Genomic DNA, 27,438 nt, shown 5'->3' with positions numbered 1-27,438 from the left:
TTCTGGAGAAGTGTTGGGAACTACGTGGAAGAAAAAATCGAGACATGGGTTCCCGGAGGAGAGAAACGTGGGCGAGAAGTTTTCTGTTAAACCCTTTGGTGGTTCTTCGAGGTTTAGCGTAGCGGTCAAGTTGTGGTCATCGGAAACAGGGTTTTTTGGTGAACTGATGGTAGCTGGTTTGTGGGTTGGTGTCTCAACGGTGGCGACGGAAGGTGGGCCAAGAAGGGTCGCAGTGGAAGAAGTCATTGAAAGAGAGAGAGAATTGGTTATTGTTTCGGACGCTTTGACAAGGGTTTCTCAAGGGATTTGTGTCATTTAAATGGTAAAAGTATTTATAGGTAGAAGAGAAACCCTAGGACAATAAACTAAAAATTATTCAGCTTGGAGAACAAGTAACTTCGAAATTTGATGCACCTTAATATTTAATATTTTAATAAATACAAGAAAAACAAAACTCCAAAAATTTTAAGTATTTTATGTATTTCAATCATAAATTTGAAGCTTAGGCATGTCGTTTTTGGTAGGGTACACGTCCCGTGCCCAGCCCTAGTTTTTTACAACTAAAATAGATTGTTTTTTTTTTAATATACAGTAATATGGTTTGAAGGGTGATAAGATCTTGGTAACTTTTCTTTAATTTTGGGGGAAAAGAAAAAAATATTAATAATTTTAAAAATTATATTTTTTGAATTTAAAAAATAAAATGGTAATGAAATGAAATATTCATAATATATATATATATATATATATATATATTCAGTCAAACTAAAATTAATGCTACATCACTTATAAACTATTTTATTATATAAAGTTAGATTTTGAAAGTTAGACATTAATAGGATTTTGACACGTGTCAAGTTATTAATCTGAGATTTTGACATTTGTAAAAATTAATATTTAATAGGAGGGATTTCAGATGATGATAAAAACATAAAATTGTTTAAAACAATATTAATAATATAAAAATGTAATTATAAGAAATCACAAAAATTGAACAGTATTTTAGAAAATAATTATAAGGAGATTATATATTTCGTGAAATTCAAAATTATAACATTATTTATTTTTAATTTTTAATTTTAAGTTATTATTTCAACAAAAAAAAAATAGATGGTAAGTGTAGGATGATTTTGCGCTTGCGTTTGATCCCTATATTTATAGGTAATAAGTAGATTAGTGATTAGGTTAAACTGGAGGAATATTTAGACTTTGCATGCAAGCATAAAATCTTGGATACGATCAAGAGAAGATGATTTTTCGCTCAATTATAAATAAATGATGATTGAATTAAGGTAAATTTAGAATATATGATACTAACAATAAAAGATGTTAGTAATTGGCCTAACTCACTCCCAAAAGCTAGCTCAAGAGAGAAGGGTTGCCACACACTATATATATTGCCGAAGTATCACAAACCCAATCGATGTGGGACAATATTCTAATGCATCCCCCTCACGTTTAGGGTTGGACATCTGTAGCATGAAGTTTGTGGGACTGGATATTTACGGGATGGTCCACAATCGAGAATTGAGCCTAGGCTCTGATATCATATTAGTAACGAGACTAACTAACTACCAAAAGCTAGTTCAAGAGAGGAAGGTTGCCACACACTATATGTATGTCCAAAGAATCACAAACCAAACAGATATGGGACAATATTCTAATCAAAGATTTTGGGAGATTATGTTGCGATAATTTAGAAAACGAATTATTGAAATTTGAAAGCATATTTGGTAAGCTGAAGATGTTACCGACTAAAATTTAGAAGATATGTTTTTTTTTTCTTTCATTAACGTTTTTGTTATTTGAAAACATTGGATCAGGTGTGTAATCTTAGTTCAAAACGAAGTTTAGTTAACAAATAAACCTAAAGAGTATGTGACCTCTTTCAGCCCAATAACGAATCGAAGTTTTGGCAAAAATTGAATCTCGGAACTCCACTGGACAAACGGATAAACGCGGGGATCTAATGGGTAGTGAGTTGGATAATTGGTTTTGATTTTGTTTATCTCCAAATTGCCCTTTTTATTTTAATAACTATTTTCCTTTTGACATAATTGAGTGGCAATATCTGTAATTATAAACAACATTTTGGACATTTTTACAAACATACTCTTGGAACTTTAAATCCATTACTATTAAGTATTAACTAGGATTTAACCCGCGGTACACCGCGGGATAATATTTATATTTTAAATTTTCAGAGAAATATTAGTATTCTATGATAGATTTGTTTAAACAAAGTACTATTGTGGTTGTAGTTGTAAAAGTTTGCATAAACATGTTATCAATTGTTTGGAATGATTAATCTAATAATTGAAAATTGTTGTGTTTATGAAAGTCCTATGAATGATTGCCGCGTAGTATATACGTAGCTAAGTACTGAGTATATATGTAACTAAGTACTGATATTACATATATGTTCAATATTTTTTTTTTCAGAATCTTAATAATTGTAAAAATCATATACATAATTTGAAACGTACAACATATAATTAAAAGGTATAATTTCAATTCAAATCTATTTCACTAAAGTTACTCACATAGATTCATATAAATTTAAATTATGAAATGTTGCAACAAATATATATGATTTTTCTTTTTGTTTTTGTCAAACATATGAAAAAATTAGGCTCTTTTGTGTTTATGAGATTTTCAACAATATATATAGTTAATTTAAGTATATTACACATTGCTCCCGTAATCTCTTATTCTTATCATTCTTCTCTGCACTGTCTTTTTTACAGTGTCTTCCTTTCATTGTACTCCTCATATGTCACGAATGAGTTATTTGAAAGACGGCTAAATTGAAGACAAAAAATAATTCGTAAAACAGTGTAGATAGAGTTCACGACATAGAGAGTGAAAGTTAGACTTAAGGCAGGATGCTTACAGAAGAATCTCATCTTCAATAGTACCCCGATTTCCATGACCACTCCCTCACGTTGTTTATCACTTACTAACATCTTCAAATAACAAAAAAAAATCACAAAACATTAGAACAACCCAACTAAAATAGTGAACAAAACAAAAATAAAGCTTATCCGCGATATGTCCCACTACGACACTCGTAAGTCTTTTGTGGTCATTCAAAATCAGCTGATTCACCAGTGAAAAATCCACCACAGCGCCTCCTCCATGACCACCACCACCACGGTATCCACCAACATACCCACTTCGCCCTGCTTCATCAGCATATATATTTCCGGTTTAATGTTTGCAAACATTATATATATGGGAGATGTCGAGATGAAATGAGTGTGGATATTCCTAAATTTATGGCTGAATAAAATCTTTACAAAACTAATTAACGTAAAAACATTAGGATATGGAATATTCTCATTATTAGATCTTTATTCGAGATTGCAAATCACGATTAATAAAAAGATTTTTGTAAGCGATTAATATATCCTTTTATTAAAAAAATCTAGAAAATATTCCTATAAATGTGGTTTTTGTTATCATTATATATAAAATAATTAGTTACCATATTTATCAGATTTTAATTACTTCCGATTTAAATATATTCTAATCGGTAAATCAGTTTCATTAATTACGGTAAATCAGTTTCATTAATTAAATTTAAATTTTCTTAACTAAAATTAAATATCAATGGTATGAGATGTAAATATTTTTACTTTAACTTTCTTTGCCAAAACTGCCATCAAAATGTTAATATAGATTATTAAATAACACTCGATGATCACACAGAATTGGAGAAATCACATGGGCACATTAATTAGAAGATGCCACGTTTCTTCCATGCTTTGAAGACAAATCCTTAATAGTCAAAAAGTCAAAAACAATTCGACAAGGACTTGAGAAAAGAGTCCGAGATCAATCATCACCCTCAACAAGTTACAACAGATTCAATGGCTTCTTCGACTCCGACCCTTTTGGGTCCACCTTCCGTCGCCGGAAACACCCCGCTCGTCAAACCAGTCACCACCACTTCACCAGAAACCTCTGTTTCCGATGACCAAACTTTGATCTCCCAAACCGCCACACTAAACCTCCAAGAACCACCACCAATGGGTCTAACCGAGAACTTCTCGCCGACGTTTCTCTCTTCCGGCAACCCATGTCTCGATTTCTTCTTCCACATCGTCCCCGACACGCGTCCCGATGATCTGATCCAAAGGCTTGCGATTTCTTGGTCTCATGATCCTTTGACTACGTTGAAGCTCGTCTGCAATCTCAGAGGAGTTAGAGGAACTGGGAAATCAGATAGAGAAGGGTTTTACACAGCTGCATTTTGGCTTTACAAGAATCACCCAAAGACCCTAGCTTTGAATCTCCCTGCTCTTGTTGATTTTGGGTATTTCAAAGACTTGCCTGAGATTCTGTTTCGGATCTTGGAAGGTCAGCAGATTGAGAGAGGGAAGAGTCGGGTTTGGAGGAAGAAGATTCAGAGGAAGTTCAAAAGGGAAGAGTGAGAAAAGGTCTGAGCTTTCCGGTGAAATGGAAGATCGGATTCTGGAGAACGCGGAGGAGATTAGTGGTCCTGTTGATAAGATAAAGGCTAGGGCTTTACGGAAACAGAGAGAGTTCGAAAAGGCGAAGAAAGCTTTAGAGAGGTATAACTCTGATGCTAATTACAAATTACTCTTTGATAGAATTGCTGATTTGTTTGCTGGTTTGTTGAAATCGGATTTGAAGTGTTTGAGTTCGAATGAGCTTAATAAGATTAGTTTAGCTTCAAAATGGTGTCCTTCGGTTGATTCTTCGTATGATAAGACTACTTTGATATGTGAGGCAATTGCTAGAAGGTTGTTTTCTAGAGATGAGTATGAAGGAATCGAAGAAGCGCATTATGCTTATAGGATTAGGATCGGTTGAGGAAAGAGGTTCTGGTGCCGTTGCATAAAGCGCTTGAATTGCCTGAGTTGTCTATGAGTGCAAAGGAATGGAATTTGTTGAAGTACAATCGAGTTGCTTCTGTGGCTATGAAGAATTACAAGAAGCTCTTTGCGGAACATGATAGTGAGAGGTTTAGTAAGTTTTTGGAGGATGTGAAATCCGGGAATAAGAAGATTGCTGCTGGTGCGTTGCTTCCTCACGAGATAATAAACCAGCTGGAGTGTAATGATGAGAGTGATGTTGGCTCGGAAGTTGCAGAGCTTCAGTGGGCGAGAATGGTGGATGATCTTGCCAAGAAAGGGAACATGAAGAGTTCACTGGCGGTTTGTGATGTCTCGGGGAGCATGTCAGGTACACCTATGGAGGTTTGTGTGGCGCTTGGGCTACTGGTTTCAGAACTTAATGAAGAGCCATGGAAAGGGAAAGTTATTACCTTTAGCGAAAACCCGCAGCTTCATACTGTCACGGGTGCGAGTCTGATGGAAAAGACTGAGTTTGTTAGACAAATGGATTGGGGAATGAACACGGATTTCCAGAAGGTGTTTGATCGGATTCTGGAGGTTGTAGTCGACAATAAACTAACCAATGACCAGATGGTCAAGCGGTTGTTTGTGTTCAGTGACATGGAGTTCGATGATGCAGTGTCAGACAGGTATTCGGAGGTGAATTACTCGTTGAGTGTGGAGGAACGGTTGAAGATATCGAAGCAACAGTCCAAGGAGAAATGGGAGACAGATTATGAGGTGGTTCAGAGGAAGTATAAGGAGAACGGTTTTCAGAATGTTCCAGAAATGGTATTCTGGAACTTGAGAGACTCGTCGGCTACACCCGTGGTGGCTAACCAGAAAGGAGTAGCTATGGTTAGCGGGTTTTCGAAGAATCTACTAACTCTGTTTCTTGAAGAAGGTGGGATCGTGAATCCTGAAGATGTCATGTGGTTAGCTATCAAAGGTGAGGAGTATAAGAAGCTGACTGTTTATGACTGAGAAACTCATACATAAGCAGATAAGCTTTATTGCGTAAACCCTAGCAATAGGGTATGAATGAATCTTGTTTTGACTTTTTGTTTTAACTATACGAAATCCTGTGAGGCATCGCTCTTTAGTAAACGAAGTAAGAAAAGAGCAAAAGCCTTGGAAAGATCTTGAATGTTGAACGTAAAACACGATGATATGATGTACGGGATTGGATTCAAGCCTCGAAAGCTAAACAAAACACACATAGGTAGTTTAACTGGATTGGATTCAAGCTTCCGTTCCATAAAGAGTATTTGACACATTACACACAAATTAATAAAAAAAACTAAACTCTACATGTATATATTTAATAAGTGATTTAATTTCAATAAACAGTAGCATTGAAAATGTATTATAGCACCTTTTGTAAAACAAAAATAAAACTTTAATGACTTTTTCTTTTGTGAGACAGAGAAAAAAAATTTGTATTTGGTCAGATTTGCTAATGTAACATTCAAATAAATTATTCAATGAACGGCTTCTACAATGGATAGAACAAATAGTTTATCAAGTTCACCATGTAACGCCTGAAAATATGAGAAATATCGGTGCAATAGTGAATATAAAATTATCTTGCAATAACCGATAGTTCTATTTCTAAAACATTAAATGACGTCAAATTTAAAGTTAGAATCATATAATTTATCCAAACTAACATACAAAAATGAAAACTAATTATCTTGTAATAGTGAATATAAAATTACTTACAAAACTTGTAAATTGATTCAATCTATTATTAGAGATATATAACTTTAAATAGTTTTGGATATCTACTCAGGTGTTTGGATATACTTGATCGGGTTTGGATACCCAATTCATTTAGTAAAAACATCCAATCAAATATTTTTAAGTTTGGGTTTGGGTTTGGATCGAGTATTTTAAATCGGATTCAAATTAGATTTTCGGATTCAGATATTTTGCCCAACCCTACTGTCAGAAATGTTGTTGGCTTTCCCGTCTGTGCGCATTCATCAATCTTCTGGGGAACAACCTTGGAAAGGCATATACATAATCCAATCTTACCTCCGCAAACATCAAGTCCACATCAAACTGCACTCTTGCGGCTCATATTTTTGTCATAGCCGCCACCTTTTGACCTTCTTGCGGAATAAGAGGATTGAGAGCTGTTCGCACCTTCTCAGCCAGGTTCACTCTGGCTATGACCAATGGAAGGATACTAGCTCTCCTCTCCATAGCTTATTAGTTATTTGGATTGTATTTGTATGAATAAAGGCTTACAATCATTTTAGTCATTATTCGATGTTCCCATTATTGACATATATTTGACAATAAGAATAGTTTGGTGTAATTGAGTTTTTTTTTAATTATAAGAGTACGGTAGTTTGGTAACAATGCCACAATATGTATTAAGCATGTACAACACATTAATTTGATAACTACATTCATAGTTTTTATACCATTGTTCATGTAGCTAGCAATCTTTTAACTACCATTAGGAAAAAATATGAACAATGGTACAAAAACTATGAATGTAGCTATTGTACACTCAACTTAGCATGTGTGGCTATGCATTCTCCCATTGTTCATGTAGGTAGCAATCTTTTAACTACTATTAACTAGCTAAGAAGGGATATCATAATTTTTGAAACAATTTTATGATACAACTAGGATTTCACCCACGGTACACCGCGGAACTAAATTATAAATTATTGTATTTTAAATAATAAATTTTAATTTATTTAGTTTTCAAATTCTCAATTAATTAACTTTTGTCTAATTAATTTAGAATTTTGTTTAGAATTTTTTTTTTGAATATTAAGAACGTGTTATAGTATGTATAATATTTTGTAGTTCATATACTAAATAATTTATAAGTTAATTTTCAAAACTATGATTACAAATCTATAGTTTATATGAGATAAACTAATAGTTTTAGTGTTGGTTCTATAGTTCGAACCCGCCATGCTAAGCAGGTCACACAACATGTTCAAAGATTTTTAATCCGCAAAAACTCATCATATGAAACCCATGAAAGCAATGAAAGTAAAAATTAGTTTTAAATACGTTGACATCAATGCATTGAGATCAAAAATCTCGGCCACGGATCCTCCTCCAAGATCGAAAATCAATTCGTTTATTGATTAGGCCGATTGTTTAGGAAATTTGTGTATGGAGAAAATATTGTTTTGTAAAATTGGAAACTTAATACTTAATGTCAAAGAGAGTGGTTCCAATTGTTTTGGAAATTTATTTAGGATGAGAAATCTTGTTTTCAAAAATAGAAACTTAATATTAATTAATTAAATAAAAACAAATTAATAATTAATGTCAATGGCATGCTTGTAAATATGTATGAACTTCAGGATTTATTTCATAAATATCTCCAAAAATTGATATATAGATAATATTAATAAAAACATTTTATGGAAATAAAATTATAATTAAAAAAAGAAATAGTTTTAAAAGTTGTATGATGTTAATATACGAATGCAAGAAATAACTGTTAAATTTTATTTATGATATTTGCATTCTAAGTAATAACCCATATACCTTTTTAAGATTTAATCTGACCATTTGTTTTTTTTCTCATCTATTTTCTATTAAATTATCCATATTATTCTTTATGGAGCATAATAAACAATACATGAAGGAACATAAACAAAGAAATAGAACTTAAAATTTCAATTGAAAGGAAGAGGTTGTTTAGCTAATCTGTCTACACCTTAATTGTTGCTATATGAAGATCATATTACTTCCGTCGTAAAAAAAATCATTACGAATACAATTCATCATCTCGACATTTATCAATTCATATCGACTTATTATCGTCTTCAAAAGTGACATTTGTCTCTTGGAGTAACATTATTTTGTTTTGTTAATACTATATGCATACTACTGTAACATCCATGTTCCAGGAATAGAGTTGGGATATGTTAAATAAACCAAATGAGTGAGTTTTAATTGATTTTGGTTTAATTAAATCCTAGTTTAATCTAATTAAACCAAAAACTCCTAATCTCTATCATAAAGTCACGCCTCTTCTTTATGTTTATGCTATTGTCGACATTGTTATGAGAGAGAGGGGGACAAAGGGAGAGAACTCTTGGTTATTTGGTGTAAAGGAGGAAGAGAAGGAGATCAAACTTTTTCTTTAGAGGAACTAGAGAAACAGAACTGTCAGGATTTGGGAGAAGGAGGATCCGATTACTCAAATCATTTCGAAAGGTATTGATTTTTGGTAGGGTTGTAGCTAAGAGATTTTCGTACACTCTTCTTTTTACAGAAGTGAATTTGAGTTAATATTCCAGGAGATATCGGCAGTTTCGTGGATTGAAACCAACAGGTGTTTCAGGATCGATTGCGGTTTCATATAAAATCTGATCTTTCTGATATTTTTTGGGACACTTCTGGACGTCTAGACCTTGCTTTCCACTGGAGGAATTGGAAAGTTAATGGGCCGTTTTGATTTCGTGGTTTCACTTGTGAGGTTGTTCTTTTCTGACTTTTCTCCCAGTTTATTTTCAATGTTTGTTTGTTGTTGTGATTGGTTGTAGGAGCGAGTTTGGTTGTTTTTGGATATTGGAGGGCTTCTCTTTTGATTGTATTTATTTTCGTGAATCACTTGTTAAGGTGAGTGCGTGACCATGAGCTTATCTAAGCGACTGGGTTGTATGACTTGTTTTGTGTGATGATGTGTAGGGGTGGTGAAAGTGTTATTGGTTGTTTTGTTTAATGGTTGGTTTGTTATATTTTATTTGTAGTTGTACTCTTGATTTGCTTATGTGTATAGCTCGTAGATGGGAGGATCGTCTCACTGGGTATTTCTGGTAATACTCACGCATCTTATTGTGTTTTTGGTGCAGGTACAGGCAAAATGTGACCGTGAGATCATGGCAATGAAGAGGAGGATGTTCAAGGAACTTAGTTGTTATGTTTTGTTTTCTGCTAGGTTGTGTTGATGTTAGAACCATGGTTTAAGTTGCTAGCATTTTGGTCTATGATTCTAGTAATTGTTGGTTTATTATTATTGGTATTTTTCACTGCTTATTTTGTGTTTTGGGTTTCTAGATATTTAAATAAATATTTTGAGTTATTTATTTATTATTTATTTTTATTATTATTTCTTATTAAAAAAACAGATCGGATCGTTTCAACCATCCTTGTATCCTTTCGAATCTCTAAATGTCGTAGTTATGTAACTTTCGTTGGTAGATGATCATATCAAAAATAACAAAAATAATATGTATATCATATGATCATATCAAATCTCTATATTAAATAAAATTAAAACATATTTTTAAAAAAATAACAAAACATAATTAGTACCAAATAATTCATAATTTTTTTGAAAACCAACATTGTTTTAAATAAAGAAAAAAATGTTTCGTACTCATAAGTAATTATTTTACCTAATTTCAAACTATTTTAAAATTATTTAATAATTAAAAATAGGTAATAATTTTAAATAATAAAAACTTATAGGTCATATTCTCGCGACAAGTAAGAAATGTACCGATTTATATTAATTTCTAATCTTAAGAATAGTAATTCACATATCACAACTGAAACAATAATTATTTTTTTCGCTATTTTTTTTTAATATATAAAAATATATAGGTATTACTTTACCGCTTTCTTTACTTATTAAAAACTTTTACTATTTTGTGTCACCAATAAAACTAGAAAAAAATACATGTAAGTAAATTCTATTTTCTTATTGATCATCACGATCTGAAACGTATCAGATCATATAAGGTGCATATAAGAGGATGCTCTTATATAATGACTATAATCTCATTACTTTCATATATATATTCTCAATAAATAATTACGACCATCAACCGATGGATGTTCATTCCAAATAGATTGTTGCTCGAATCATGATTATAATAAGATCATTGCACTAACTATTTGTAATCTTAATTTGTTACTTTCATAAGAAATGATAATGAATTATATCTCACTCACTTCTTCTTTGCCTTGTTAGTATTCTCTCCCTGCTCAAGGAGCTCCTCCAAAACACTATCGTCCAAATACTCAAATTCAAAAACTTGCCTAGAAGAAGAAGAAGAAGAAGAAGCGCCCGAGGCGGAGGAAGAGGAAGATCCAGCCATGGCAGAGAGAGAAGAGCCGCCACTTCCCATGTTATACTCATGAGGGAAGTTCAGAATCGCGGTTTGGCCTCTCATTGAGTAGGCCGCTTGGTCATATGCTCTAGCCGCTTCCTCTGCAGTATCGAATGTACCAAGCCATATACGTTCACCGTGCTTTCTTGAATCTCGTATCTCAGCCGCGTATTTTCCCCAAGGCCGTCTCCGAACTCCCCGAAACTTTCCATGCTCAGCTCCTCCGCCACCACGACCTCCTTGATCCATATGTTATAAGGATACAAAGATTGTACTATTTTAACTCGAGAAAGAAAAAAACAACAAAAGAAAGAAAAAGATTGTTCTTGCGGTTTGGGTTCTCTCGTAGACGTGTTTATGTTTTTCTGTTGCATGTGTTTGACGGGATTTGAATCTGTAAATTAATAGGCCGGGGGAAGAAAAATATGTGGGTCCTAATTCCTAATATTCGGCCCTCGACATATACATACTGAAAGAATATATAACTCCGTTGAGATTAACTATTTTCTTACGCAGTTGAAAATTCATCATTTTGAAATAGTATTCTAAAAGTTTTTTATAAATCTATTTAAATATGTATATCTAAGATGTTTACAGAAAAACCAAATTTGGTTTACTTTGTTTGTAATTATTTTACAAATTATATATATATAATTATTGTATTCGAACCAGACAAGTTTAATTAAGAGAATAACATAAGCTCGGGTTGGAATCACGGGAATGTCAGAAGCAAGAGTTCTAGAACCAGTACCTCTCGTTCTTTATTTGGTAAATGAATGAAAAAGAATTGTATAAACCCAAATGGAACTGATGTGTTTTGTTCAAAAATATTGATGTGTTTTGTTAAAACGTTTATTTTGTTGTTTATTTAAGAACGTTTCTAGGGGAAAAAATTATAATCTATCCTCAACTTATACATATGAAAAAGAAATATCTTTATTAAATTTCTAAATCATGATTTTTTTTTTCAACCAAACATTAATCTAGAAAATAACTTCAAGATTGGTTGCCCAAACCGGAGAATAAAAGTTTACAATTTTTATTTATTTATTTTTTCTCACTAAAATGAAAATTTCTTACAGGCTAAAATTTATGTTTCAGGTGAAAAGAGAAAACTACACAGGTGGTGGGCTCACAGCCACAGGCAATGCAATGTTGGCGAAAATACATATTTGACTTGATTGTACGCACGTGTGTTGACCAACCAAAATTATGGATTTTCATGTTTTTTCCCTTGGACCAGAATAATATTTTCCTATAAACGTGTTCCCCAATCCCCAAATCGAACTTTATAAACTCTGGTTGTGCATAACAAGTAAAACACATAATTAAACTTTAAAAGTAAACAAACACTAACATGTATGCACCTAATAAAAGAAAGAAACAAATGGACTCATTGTCTCATACTTTCCGAAAATGAAATAAATTTTTGCATTTTATTGGCTGCTACGGTGTCCGAGTCGTGGAGGAGGATGTCTTGTCCCGTACTCATGCAACATGTTTCTTTCCTTTTGTTTGGTCGATATTGCAGAGAAAAACAAATCTATGTGTTCCTTTCCTTTTCATTACAATACAAAATTACAAATATACGATGACTAGATTTTAATCCGTGGTACACCACACGCCTATATTTTATTTATCACTAAATTTATTTTAATTGATGTTGTATGTTGTAAAATTTTATTTTATGACAGTTTTATGAATTCAGGTTACACACTCTACCCTCTATTATATAGAATTCAGTTACTTTAATTATTTTTTGTTGTCAATAGATTTATGTTACTTTTATGGGTGTATATGCGGGTAAATATGTATATTGAATATTAAATATAAATTTGGTTAATATGTAGATTATTTTAAGATAAAAATAAGTATATTGTTTGTAAAGTGTGCCCAATTATACAAAGAGAGGGTGGAATGTAATAAAATTGAATGAAAGTAAAAACCAAACTTATTATATTCAAAAGGAAACACATATAAAATAGAAGGGAAACATATTTTTTAGTTAAAATCACTTAACTATCGTGTTCATTTGTTTACATGTTTCTTTTTTTAACCCGTGGTACATCGCGTACATATAATTTTTTATTATTATTTATATTTTATATTGTATTTGTTTGTTAAATATTGTATATTTTCCAAATAGAGGAATAACTAAATTTTCCGACCGTTTGGGCGACTAAATGTTTATATTAATTTTTTAACCCGTAATAAACTTCATGACCATTTGTTTGTTATATTTAGTTTGTTTTGTTTAGTGTTTGAGATTCTATAATAATTTTTAATTATTATAAAAAAAAAAGTAAAAGATTTAAATACATAGTAAGTCATCTATACGCTATGATTAAGTCACATTTTTCCTAATGATTTAATTATTTTACACAATATTAGTTAAATCAACTTAATTTTTCTATGTCAAATATCCTAATATTAATAGTGTTGACAAATAATAAAATGAAGATTTAACCCGTGTTAGCACAAATTTAATGATAATTTATTAATTCTAACATGTCCTTTTTATAAACCATCTACTATATAACCATATTATATAGTATTTTAATTTTTTGTAATTTCACATATTCGTAATATTTTAAAATTTCGTTAAGTTTATATATATTAATTATAATAGTAAAACAAATGTGAATTCTTACGTTAAGAATCAATGCTCACAGGTTTTAGAAAACAAAATAGGAATCAAATTGTTGTTTTCTTTGTTTGTGAAGGATTCTAGAATATCTTCAATACACAATAAAATGTGTGGTTAAATATATCATAATTTTTGTTTCCATATCGATTATGCTGTATTTTTGGTTGGAATGATATGTAAAATATTCAGAAAACAAAAATCGGAAGTAATGTTTTTTTTTGAAAATTTTTTAGGGATTAACTTTGTAAATAAGTTTTTAAATAAGTACAAATAAAAATGTATAACCCAAATCATACTTATAAATGTATATATAATTTGAGAGATTAATTTGAATTAAGTTGTATCATTTAAATTTGTTTGTTAAATATTTTTGAAGTACTTAATCCGCATGTACTTCAAAAATATTTGTTTGTTAAATAATTGGTTTCCTAAAATACTTAATCTGCACATACGCCCAAAATGTACTTCAAAAATATTAAATATTTGGAAATATTGGTTTTCTAATCATTCGAAAATTGGGTTCTCGTTTTTAGAAACTTTATTAATGTTAAAATAATTATGGGGATTGTAAACTTTTGTTATGGAAAATCAGTTGTATCATTTAAATTGAAAGATTATATCATCTATAAAGATGGTTTTGGATATTTTATGGGAATAAAACTTTAATGGGTAGAGTAGTTTTTGGAAAAAGCGAAATTTATAGATGTTGTCTAGATTTTATTGCAATAAACGTTACAAATTTTGGTCGATTTAAGAAGTTTTAGTAATTGAAGTTCTGTGCAATGTTATTTTTTGAAATTGTTTAGGGGTTAATATTGTAAAAAAAAAATTAAATAAGTAAAATTTTAAGGGCATAATACAAAATGTACTTTAAAAATGTTAATATAGATTATAAAAAAACAAGATTCGCTCATAAATCAAGATTAATAGCCAAAATTTATAAAAGGTAAGTTCCAAAAGAAATTGGTAAAATGATATTCACTACTGAAAACTATTTTTTTTTCTTTTAATTGAATGTAAAATTAATTGAAACCCAAAAACCTATTTTTACAGTGACCGCTGCGTTAAGTTGAGTGTTTCTGAGTAAATTACCGAATAAGAGAGCATAAATTACTACAACTCCTTAGGCTAAGTAGGTCTAGTGGTAAACCATAAGGAAAGCCCATCGTCGTAAGAGTAGTCTCTTTAATTAAGGATTGAGGTGAATATGTTGCGGATGTTTTTGTCGATGAGCTTAACAAGTCGAGAGAAAGGGATGAAGTTTTCACCTTACACCGCTTGTTGCGCTCTTGCCATATATGGTAAACAGTTGTTTGATAGGTATAACTGATGGTGAAGAGACGGTGTCTGTCCCAACTGTGATTATAAGTTACATTTTACAAATATATAATGATTATAAAATATTTTTTGCTCCGAAATCAAGATTAACAGCCAGAATTTATAAAAAGGTAAGTTCCTATGCTTTTTAATCCATGGATTGATTTGATTTCATATTGTTGTATTTTCTCTCGTATCAGGCTCGGTTTCGAAAAATATATCAAATTAAGTTCCCTTATTTTAGTTGGTTTATGATTGTTTGGGTTTTAACTTTTAAATAAAACTTTGCTGTCACTGTTTGGCTTAGTATAGATTTTAGTTAAAACAAGTCTTATATTATCAAAAAGAAAAAAAAAGGAGGCTTTTTTCTCTTTTAGTCACCGTATCGAATTCTTAAGTCATTGTACATGTAAATTTGCTCATATTGTTTGGCCCGAAATTCACCATATTAGCCTTTCTTTGCTTCACGGTGAAAAGCAGCTTAATGGTTCTTAATATGGTGTTAGTACACAAATAGTTTAAGTTGATTTTTGCCTTTTTTCCTACACAAATATACTTATAAAAATGATAAACCCTATAGAGATTTTTACATTGATACTTTAAACCAAAAAAAAATTACTTCAAAACTTTATTCTTATTTGTTTTTTTTTTGTCATCTGATTTTATATTAGAAACTGAACAGAAATTACATCTGTTAAAAAAAACTTTATTCTTATTAAAAGCAAATTAATAGCAAGGTAATCCAACTATTATGATTTTGATTACTAAGTTGTAAAATGGATACGCACATATACTAATGAACAAATGATTTTGATTTCCGTTTACATATACTAATTAACATATTATATATGTCAAAATTGGTATGAAGACTACTTCCAGTAATAAACACCAATGCAGTAGTTATGTATGAATTAAATCAAAGAAAATATTACACCAATATAAATTTTAAATTCAAATATAAATGTTTAGGAATTTCTACTGAAACTAATATTTATTTTCCAATTCATAAATCTAATTTAATTTGTTACCATCATATCACATAATACAGAATATACAGTTCTTAAGATTGACAAGAAAGAAAAATTTATATCATTATTCAAAAAAAAAAATAATAATAAATAAGTATTTTAATATTTTGATTATAAACATCAGTGAAGGCAAAGAATGATGGCTTAGCGACGGCTCGAGGTCCCGTCCATTGTCTAAAATTCTAAATTATAAAAGGGTCCGTCTACCTCTAAAAAACAATAATAATAAAGGAGTTATTTTTTAGTTATTGAAAAGGTAAAAGAAAGAGATCGAAGATGGCTTTTGTAAAATTTACCTTTTTATTTTTGTTTACATAAAAAAATTACAAAAATAGACAAGAAAAGTTTTTAAGAAACATTTAGAGGAGGTATTCAACTGATATTTTAAAAAATTCTAGAGTATTTTTAAAATAATTTGTTATTCAATTGATGATTTTCAAAAATCTTTTAAAATCCTATGTTATTCAATCAGTTATTTATAAAACTTACTGAAAATATACTGTTATTCAAAATATCACAACTTTTTAAAAGTGATATTTTGAATGATTCTACAAGACTTATTTTTTTGTTTTCTAGTTAAAAAAATACCATCTCAAAATCATACATTTTAAGGTAGAATTTTAAAAGATTTCATAAAAAAAAAGAAAAAAATTATACGACAGCTCTAAACCAAAAATTACCGACGATCACCGGCCACCTCACCTTCTCCACTGGTAAACCTGAAGCTTTTGTCTTTTCCTGTGAATCAGACCACCACCATCTCTGTTCGGCAAGCTCTCTCTCTTTTCCCTCTTAGTTGTCAATTTCTGGAATTAGTATTTTGTATCTTATCAATTTCTCAAATAAAAAATTAACTAAAAAATGAGTGAGGATGAATTTTCTGAGCAGATGAGCGAGGAGGGGATGTTCATTGCAGTCCGTGTGAAGTTGAGGTGCGGGGAATACATCTAGACACATGCTTGTCTTATTTTATTTTGTGATTAGCTTTGCATTTTTTTTGCTTCACGATTAAATATCAAAATAGCTTTACATATTTCTATGGACTAATTATTATATTCCTTTTGCAGGTGTTCAAATACAGCAAGCATTGCAGGGTTTGTGACAATATGTTAAAATCACCCAAACTTTAACAATCAAATCTCATAGAATTCATTTCATTTTCTTTTAAAAAAATATAAAAACGCTAAAACACAACCAAATCTCCTAAAACCTCACCTAAATTTTCCAAAGTCCTAAAATGTTAAAATCCTACTCAATCCTTTAAAATCTAAGTTAAATACCCCTCTTAATAAAAATAAATTGAATTGGATGTAAACTGACGTTATTATTATTTTGACATCACTTAACGTTAGTACTAGAGTAGTTGTACTTAACCAAATTATTTGATTATTCTAGCTATATAGTGAAATGACAGAATGCCGCTTCTCATGCATCATAAGGGGAGATGAATCTATAAAGCCAAAAGAACCACAAAAAAAAAAAAGAACATCCATTTGTTAGGAAACTAATAATAAAAACATTATGTGGATGAGATTGAACAAGAATCAGAATCTCTTTTGGTGAGTGTGTGTGTGTGTGACTGTGAGTGCTATCTTGAGATTGGGGTCACCAACATACACTGCAACTCTTACATTCACGAACCAAACGAGAATCTAGCAAATGTATAGCCGACGTGGGCCATCGCATAGGAAAACTAGTGATGAATTTTGAACTAAAATCAACTAACTAAACCTTTCAATTTTTATTTTTATTCGTTTTTTTAACTAAAATTTCATACATGGTTGCCGCCTAAATACTTTAGAAATTTCTTCCGCTATACTAGAAATTTTTTATTGATCTAATGCATATTAAATGGTAAAGAGATATACACGATTTGAAGAATTTTCTTTAGCGCATTACAATGTATTATTTATCTCATTATAAGATCGTTAAGACTAGCATCACTTCGAGAGCCTTACTTTCTCATTATATTTTATCTTCTTTTTCACACAAAAAAAGTCAAACGTGAATTTCTGTTCTCTCTTTCATTAATGTCCTAATGATTGTTTTTGTTCACCTTATAGATCCTCTTCATATAGGAATTTTGTGCTCCCAACTTCCCTTTGCAAGCCCTAAGCGTTTGGATATCGGATTCGGTTCAAATTTTTCAGATTTCGGATTTTTTGGATATTGACTCTAACATCCATTCGGGTATTTAAAAAATTCGGATTGGTTTCGCACAGTTCGGGTAATTCGGATTTCGGACCGGTTCAGATATGATTGTCGATAACCAAAATTAATGAAATGTTAGTGGATAAGATTTTATTTGGATACTTTTAATCTTATTGTACGCAAATAACCATACTAACATAGTATTTTTTAAAAAAATATGTAAATGAAACAAATGACAAGGTTCTCATAGAACCATACAAATACATATAAGATATCCGACATATTTATCGGATTATCAAAATGTTTCTTATATGTTCGGTTATATTCGGATATCTATTGGATATCGGTTCGGATCGGATAATATCCTATATCCAAAATAATGATAGACAAGAACCGATCGGTTATTTTTTAATTTCGGTTTGGTTTTAATCCGCTTATTTCGGTTTGGATACGGTTTGGATTTTCGGATTCGGATTTTATGCCCAAGCCTATTCAAGACTAACAAATTTTACTATTGCATGAGAAAATAAAAGTAGTTAGGTTCACCCTAGGGGTGAACCTTTTTGACACTTCCTCATTTTCAACTAATCAGAATCTTTTATACATTATTAAAATTTTAAAAAATCAAAATTAAATTAAAAAGCAAAACAAATTAAGGAAATAAATTATGTATATTTTTAATTAAGGAAAGTTAAATATTGGCTTGATTTAGATTTTACAATTAGAAAGAAATTATGTGTCGATTTGGGTTTACAAATAATATGATTAGGGTGTAGCCAAAAAAAAATGTGATTAGGGTTTAGATTTCACAATTAAAACGAAATTATATGTCGGTTTGGGTTTACAAATAAAGTGTCTAGGATTTAAATTTTACCACTAAAACGAAATTATATGTCGGTTTGAGTTTACAAATGAAGTGGTTAGGGTTTAGATTTTACAATTAGAACGAAACTATTATTAATGTAGGTAGAGTTTATCTCTGTATTCTAGCACTGATAAGTATCTTTGGAATACGATCCTAACAAACTCTTGTATAAATATGTGCTCTTTGTTGTGAATAAGAATCATCAGTTATCACATTCTTCATGGTATCAGAGCAATGGATCCAAACCTAATTCTTTTTTTCAACGCCTCCTTCTTCTTCTTTCTCCTCCTTAAAGCAATCTCTTGTTCTTCTTTTTCTTTCTCTCATCTCTCTTCTCTTTCTCATCATGGCATCTAAAGCCTCCTCTACCTCCTCTGAATCAGCCCCTATTTTTTAACGTCGTTGAACCTCACAAAACGCTGATCTCTCTCAACATTAGCAACATCACTAAACTCACGCCCAACAACTTTCTAACTTGGCGTCTCCAGATCTTCTCTTTACTCGAAGCACATGAGCTTCACTGCTTTATTGTTGATGAAGACAACACACCATCAGAAACGGTCACCACTGCTACTGCTGCAACTCAGGTTAATCCTAACTTTTCTGCCTGGAAGCGTCAAGACAAGCTCCTCTTCAGTGCCTTGCTTGGATATCTTTCTCTTCCTGTCCAGTCCATTGTTACTCGCGCCAAAACCACTTGCAACATCTGGGAGATTCTCTCGAACACTTATGGGAGGTCCTCACGTGGTCACATCCGTCAAATCAGAGATCAACTCAAGGACAGTATCAAAGGTAACAAGTCCGTGAATGACTAGCGTGGTATTATTGACAAAACAGATCATATCGCATTTCTTGATGAACCTTTACCACATGAAGACATTCTTGACTACATCACTAGAGGCCTCAATGAAGACTACATAGCTATTGTGGAGATGGTTGAAGGACGTGACACACCAATTTCTATTGATGAGCTCCATGAAAAACTCATTGTGCGAGAAAACGCTTTGAAAGCTGTAGGAGAAACCAACAACATTTCTGTTCCTAACACAGCAAACACGACACACCTCTCTCGTGAGTCATATCATGGTGGTTCTCACTCCTTTCGTGGTGGCTTTCGTCCCTCGTGACCGTACCTTGGCCGGTGTCAAATATGTGGTGTTCAGGGCCATGGTGCTAAACGTTGTCCGCAATATCACCAGCCCTCACCACAGTTCTCTTACCCTGCTCATCAATTCAACTCTTTCCGCGGGTCTGCTCCTTCCTCGGCACCTCACCTGCCTCTTCCTGCTCCACAATGGCGTCCTCAGGCTCATCACACCACAAGTGGTTCCCAGCCTGACCTCACTCCTTGGCTTCTCGATAGCGCTGCATCTCATCACATTGCCAGCGACCTCAGCAATATCTCTCTACAAACACCATATAGTGGCAATGAAAACGTTATGATGGGTAATGGTGCAGGCCTGCCCATTACTCACACTAGTTTAGTCTCCTTTCCCTCTCATTTCACACCTATTCAACTGCAGAATGTTTTATGTGTTCCTGACATGAGGAAGAACCTCATTTCGGTTAACAAGTTATGTAAAACGAATAACATTATGGTCCAACTCTATCTGTATGATTTTCAGATGAAGGACCTTCACACGGGGACAACACTTCTCAAAGGCAAGGCCAATGAGGGAGTGTATGAGTGGCCGCTTTCTTCTTCAAAGCCTTTTGCTTCAGCTTTTTCTCCAATAAAGTCATCCCCTTCGGAATGGCATTCTCGCTTAGGACATCTAAACACTCAAACGCTTCGAACCATGAAAACTAAGTTTTCTTTACCAAGTTCTTCCCCTGTATCTTCTCTCTCATTTTGCAACTCATGTGCCATTAATAAGAGTCATAAGCTTCTGTTCTCTACTTCCACTCTTACTTCTACTCGTCCGTTAGAACTTCTTTTCTCTGATGTCTGGACATCTCCAGTCATGTCGGTTGATGGTTACAAGTATTATGTCATCTTTGTTGATCACTATACTCGTTATATATGGCTTTATCCTCTTAAAACAAAGCCCCAAGTTCCCCGAATCTTTCCCATTTTCAAATCTCTTGTAGAAAATCAGTTCAACAACAAAATAGGCTCATTATTCTCTGACAATGGATGCGAGTATCTTGCCTTAAGACAGTTTCTTGCTACTCACGGCATCTCGCATCTTACCAGCCCTCCGCACACACCTGAATACAATGGCATGGCTGAAAGGAAACACCATCACATTGTCGAGACAGGTCTCTTGCTCCTTACTCATGCTCAGATCCTGCATTCCTACTGGACATACTCTTTTGCAGCGGTGGTTTACTTGATCAATCGCCTCACCACTCCGAACTTAGCGGACAACACTCCTTATCAGCTCATGTTTCATGACACGCCAAATTACTCCAATCTGAGAACATTTGGGTGTCTTTGCTATCCGTGGATCAGGTCGTATGGCCAAAACAAGTTCACTCCAAGATCGAAACCGTGTGTCTTCATGGGGTACTCTCATACTCAGAGCACCTACATTTGTCTTGATATCGAGACTTCTCGTGTCTACATCTCTCGTCATGTTCACTTTGTTGAATCGGTCTTCTCTTTCTCTTGTTTATTAGCTCAAACACAGTCCATTTACACATACACTACTCCCTCCAACTCTGTCTCTGCTTCTCTTGTTCCCATCTTTCCTCAAACACTTGTATTGGCCACTCTCCCGTGTCTTACTCCTTCACCTGCACATGGTGCATCCTCTACGACGCAAGAGTCAGACTATAACGTTTCCTCTACAGCCGCTGTGTCAACCAATCCGACAGAGTCTGCTTCATCCTCAACTCAGGTGACTAATGTTCATCCTATGGTAACGCAGGGCAAGAACAACATCAAGAAACCAAGCACAAAGTATGGTCTTCATACGATTTTTCAAGAGGTGGAGCCTGAAATCTTACCACAAGCAGTAAATGATGAAACATGGAGGAGATCTATGGGCACTGAATATGATTTTTGTGGCCGAAACAAAACGTTTGATCTTGTTGATCGATCTCTTGCTACTAACATTTTGGTTCTAAATGGGTTTATAGGATCAAACGGAAACCTGATGGCTCGGTGGACAACTACAAATCTCGCCTTGTTGCGAAAGGATTTCACCAGCGTCCAGGAGTTGATTTTCATGAGACGTTTAGCCCGGTTATCAAGCATGCTACTATACGGCTTGTTCTAGGTACTGCTGTTGCCTCTGACTGGCCTCTACAACAGTTGGATGTGAACAATGCCTTTCTTCAAGGTCCGCTTGAAGAAGAGGTTTACATGCTTCAACCTTCGGGCTTCGTCGACAAAGATCGTCCCAATCATATGTGTCGTATTAACAAGGCGGTGTATGGCCTTAAACAGGTACCACGTGCATGGTACACTGCTCTTAAAGATTTTCTTGTCAGCATTGGCTTAAGAAATCACTTGCGGATGAGTCTCTCTTTTTCATGCGCTCTGGCACCTACTTTATCTACATTTTAGTCTACGTTGACGACATCATCATCACTGGCACCTCCGTTCAAGCCATCAAGCATGTCATAGATCTTCTTGCGGATAAGTTCTCACTTAAAGAGTTAGGTGAGCTTTCTTACCTTCTTGGCATGGAAGCTTATCGTACAAGTGATGGTCTTCATCTCACACAGACCAAATATATCACTGATCTCCTTCAAAAGACCAAGATGGCTGATGCCAAGCCTGTAGCTACTCTGATGTCCTCTGGTCAGATTCTCACCCACTCCTCTGGTGAACTTCTTTCGGACCCTGCAACTTATCGTGCAACCGTGGGAAGCCTTCAGTATCTTGGATTAACTCGGCCTGACATTGCCTTCGCTATAAACCGTTTATCTCAGTATATGCATCAACAAAGAACACTTCATTAGGAAGAAGTGAAACGTGTGTTGCGTTATCTTGCAGGTACTACGAATGTGGGAATATTCTATTTTGCTAAGTCTCTGTTCAACCTACATGCTTATTCTGATGCTGATTGGGCTGGAAATCAGGATGACTACACCTCCACGGGTGCCTATATTGTGTATTTGGGTCGCCAACCCATCTCCTGGTCTTCTAAGAAACAAACTGGTGTCGCAAGATCTTCGGCGAAAGCAGAGTATCGTGCTCTCACTGCTGTTGCTTCTGAGGTCAAGTGGCTTACTTCATTCATGACTGAGCTCGGACTGAAGTCTACCGACGTTCCAATTCTGTATTGTGACAACGTTGGTGCTACCTATCTCTCTGCAAATCCAGTGTTTCACTCACGAATGAAGCATCTTGCCTTGGATTATCACTTTGTTCAAGAACAGGTTCAAGGCAAGAACCTCCGTGTTGCTAGATTTTACAATTAAACGAGATTATATATCGGTTTGGGTTTATAAGTGAGAATTAGGGTTTAAATTTTACAATTAAAATGAAATTATATGTCGGTTTGGGTTTACAAATGAGGTGGTTAGGATTTAGATTTTACAATTAGAACGAAATTATATGTCGGTTTGAGTTTACAAATGAGATGGTTAGAGTTTAGATTTTATAATTATAACGAAATTATATGTCGGTTTGGGTTTATAAATGAGAAGGTTAGGGTTTAGATTTTATGATTAGAATGAAATTATATGTCGGTTTGGGTTTACAAATGTGAGGGTTAGGGTTTAGATTTTACAATTAGGATGAAATTATATATCGGTTTGAGTTTATAAAAAAGTGGTTTAAGTTTTTAATTCTATAATAATGTATACATATTTAATTTCCTTATTTACTAAGGGGGTGAATGAAGAGGTTCACCCCTAAGTATTGTCCTTCCATTATATATAATAGAAAAACTACAATGGTTATGCGAAAATTAGAACAACTGAATTTGCAAATGCCTTTATATATAATTTTTTTTTTATCATGGATAAGCAACTTCTTTTTAATGCCATACTTGAAAATATTTTCTGATTTCAGGTTTATTGCATTTGTCCTAATTTTTGCATAACAATATGAAAAATTTAATGAGAGTATCGCATTCAATGGAAGGGAAGTTGTTTTTCTTTTTTTTGGAACTTCCTTTTAGTGTAATGTAATGTTGCGTTGATTAAAAAGTGATAAGCCTTTCGACCCAAATTATTAAACATAAGTAAGTTAAGCTCTATTGTTAATGTTAGTATGTTACCCCTCGAACCGTAACGTTCAATACAGATTCTGGAACGCTTACCTTTGTTGTTAATGGTTTTGAAGAAAAACTAAACTTTCGGCCCATAACACATGTGGGTCTGATGACTACAAACAGTACATACGGAAAAGCCTTTTGCAATTGATTACTTAAAAATGTTATTAGAACGCAATTATCCCATTTTACAGAATTGTTACTTTTTAGTATGAACTAGGTCATTTTATCGCATTCGTACCCAGAATTTTTATGTGTGCCTATTTTCTTATTAACAACTATAAAATTTAAATATCATACAAAAACTATACAAATTCAACAGTATTACTGTTTTGTGAACATATACTGATTAGAATGCGGTGTTTATAGATTAAGCCGCTTGCTAATTGGGAATCAGTTTTTTTTTCTATCAATAATGTGTACTGATTTTTTTAACACAAGCACATTGTCCGTGTGCATGTGGCGTCTTAGAGGTATGCCTAGTTTCTTATACAACAAAGAGTTTGTTAATCATTTTTGCCAAATTTTCTAAATTACCTTACGTAAGTTATGGGACATAAGAAGTGATAAGATTGTTCAAACGGATCGTTTTCATTCTTTTCCTCACTGATGAAAACGATCGGATCGTTGATTCCAAGCAGGGAGTACAACAGCTCACAGTGGAGTATTTCCGGATATTGTTTGGTACCAATGATCAAACTCATTCCCCATCGGTTGCAGAACTAGCTGCTATTGTCCCTCAACGGTGCTCTGAGACGGCTATTCAGGTCTTATCTAGCCCTTTCACCCCTGACGAAATCAAAGGTGCGTTATTCTTTCTGCCAAAAAATAAAGCTTCGGGGCCTAATGGATATTGTGCAGAGTTTTTTACCGCTCAGTGGAACACGGTTGGTTCAGACTTGATTGAAGCGGTTATGGAATTCTATCATTCCTGACAGATTTTGAAGCAATGGAACTCAACCATTCTGACTCTAATTCCAAAAACTCCAAATACATCAAGGATGTCCGAGTTTAGGCCCATCGCATGCTGCAACACCATTTACAAAGTTGTGTCCAAGCTACTTGCAAACCGCTTGAAGGCTATGCTGCCTGATCTCGTCGCAAACTCGCAATCTGCTTTCATTCCAGGAAGATTGCTTGTTGAAAACGTGCTGCTTGCAACGGAACTAGTTCAAGGCTACAATCGTAAGAACATCATGGCTAGAGGCATGTTAAAGGTTGATCTTAAAAAGGCCTTCGACTCAGTGCACTGGGACTTCATCATCAATGTGCTTAAGGCTCTCAACTTCCCATCACATTTTGTAAACCTTATTAAGGAATGCATCACCACTCCAAGCTTTTCTATATCAGTAAATGGTGAATCTTGTGGCTACTTCAAGGGAGCAAAGGGATTAAGGCAAGGGGACTCTATATCTCCTTATCTTTTCACTATAGCGATTGAGGTTTTCACACAGTTACTGAACAGTAGCTACAACAACAACCTTATTGGTCATAATCCGTCAGCATTGGTTCCTTAGGTCACTCATCTTGCATTTGCAAATGAGATAATGATCTTCTTTGATGGCAAGAAGGAATATCTGCATAACATCACTAAATTTCTACAAGAGTTCGCCAATTTATCTCGGCTTCACATGAATAAAGACAAAACGGACCTTTTCGTAGCATAAGTGAACCAAGATGAAACTTTGAGTATTGATTCCCTTGGCTTCAGATTAGGTTCACTTCCCATTCGCTACCTCGGACTGCCGTTGATGCACAGGAAATTAAGGATTTGCGATTACAGGCCTCTGCTGGACAAACTATCATCTAAATTCACAACTTGGTCTGCTCGAGCACTCTCCTACGCAGGACGAAGGGAATTGATTGCCTCTGTTATCTATGGAACCATCAACTTTTGGGATTCGGCTTTCATATTGCCAAAAGGATGCATAAAAAGCATAGAGTATGTGTTCTCGTTTCCTGTGGAGTGGCGATATCACTAAAAACACCAAATGCAAAAGTAGCATGGAAAGCATTGTGCTTACCTAAAGACGAAGGAGGGCTAGGCTTCCGATGCTTTGCTCTATGGAACAGAATTCTATGTTTGAAACTCATATGGTGACTCCTCACGACCACGGACTCTCTTTGGGCTGACTGGATCCGAAACAATAAAATCAAAGATGTCAGTTTTTGGCAAGTAGATGCGAAGAAGCAAACCTCGTGGACGTGGAAAACACTTCTTCATTTACGTCCTCTTGCAGCCTTTTTTATGTGTTGTGAGGTGGGAAACGGTAAGAAAACAAGTTTTTGGTTTGATTGGTGGGTTCCTTTTGGTCCACTTAACAACTTTTTGGGGCCATTGGGACCTACCCAAATAAGGATTCCATTAACAGCAACAGTATCTCAAGCTTGCTCTACTTCTGGGTGGCTCATCAGACCTGCAAGATCTACTCAAGCAGAAACCCTGCAGACCTACCTCACAACACAAAGGATTCCCACACTCTGCTCCGAGCCGGATGTGTATCTGTGGAAAGTTGTAGACGAGACCCTGAGTCAGTTCAATATGAAGAAGACATGGGAGGTGCTTAGACAACGGAAAACTCCACTGTGTTGGACCAAGCAAGTGTGGTACAAAGGTGCAATCCCGAGACACACCTTCGTGATGTGGATCACTCATCTAGACCGTCTACCAACGAGATCAAGACTGGTAAGCTGGGGAATGCAAACTGAGGAAAGCTGTTGTATTTGTGGTATACAGCCTGAAACCCGAGAGCATTTATTCTTGCATTGTGAACTGAGTGAGGACTTGTGGCATGAAGTAACTAGGAGACTGGGCTACCGGACTTTTGTTTTCCATACTTGGAATGCTTTTACAAGTTGGTTGGACGCAACGGATAAGACCTCCTCCCAAACCCTTCAGCGACTGGTGGTACAAGCAACCATCTACATCATCTGGACTGAGCGGAATGCGCACTTACACAACAACAAGGCAAGACCATCACACATCCTCTTCAAACAGCTGGACAGACAAATTTGGGATGCTATCCTTGCAAAGAGCCACCGGAAAATTTTCAAATGGCTACTACAAGATTGGCTGAAAAACTATTGGAGGAAACAGAGGAAGACAGGCTACCTAGACTTCTTTGTTCTGTCAGATTTCCTTTTGTCTTTTATTTTTTTTTGTGGCAAAGGTTATCTATTGTTTTTAAAGCTATTGTAAACACTGCAATGGAGTTTCTTAAATGAAAATTCACAGATTTACAAAAAAAAAAAAAAAAAAAAAAAAAAAAAAAAAAAAAAAAAAAAAAAAAATTTTT

The 27,438-nt window shown here is 33.9% G+C and overlaps 1 protein-coding gene and 1 pseudogene across 1 annotated transcript; one reads left to right on the top strand and one right to left on the bottom strand.

Moving 5' to 3' along the window:
- Positions 3,768-6,059, top strand: LOC104725116 (annotated as a pseudogene).
- LOC104725115 (ethylene-responsive transcription factor ERF096-like) lies at positions 10,802-11,212 on the bottom strand. The gene has a single exon (XM_010443720.1). It carries the CDS (start codon positions 11,210-11,212, stop codon positions 10,802-10,804), a length of 411 nt encoding a protein of 136 aa, XP_010442022.1.

This window comes from Camelina sativa, chromosome 11, assembly GCF_000633955.1.
Source record: "Camelina sativa cultivar DH55 chromosome 11, Cs, whole genome shotgun sequence".
Classification (NCBI taxonomy): domain Eukaryota; kingdom Viridiplantae; phylum Streptophyta; class Magnoliopsida; order Brassicales; family Brassicaceae; genus Camelina; species Camelina sativa.
The sequence above is the reverse complement of the archived record's forward strand: the minus strand, read 5'-3'. Positions and strand labels throughout refer to the sequence as shown.

Bases quoted from the DNA above. Each gene is read 5' to 3' on its own strand.
- LOC104725115 (XM_010443720.1), bottom strand. From the start codon at position 11,212: ATGGATCAAGGAGGTCGTGGTGGCGGAGGAGCTGAGCATGGAAAGTTT.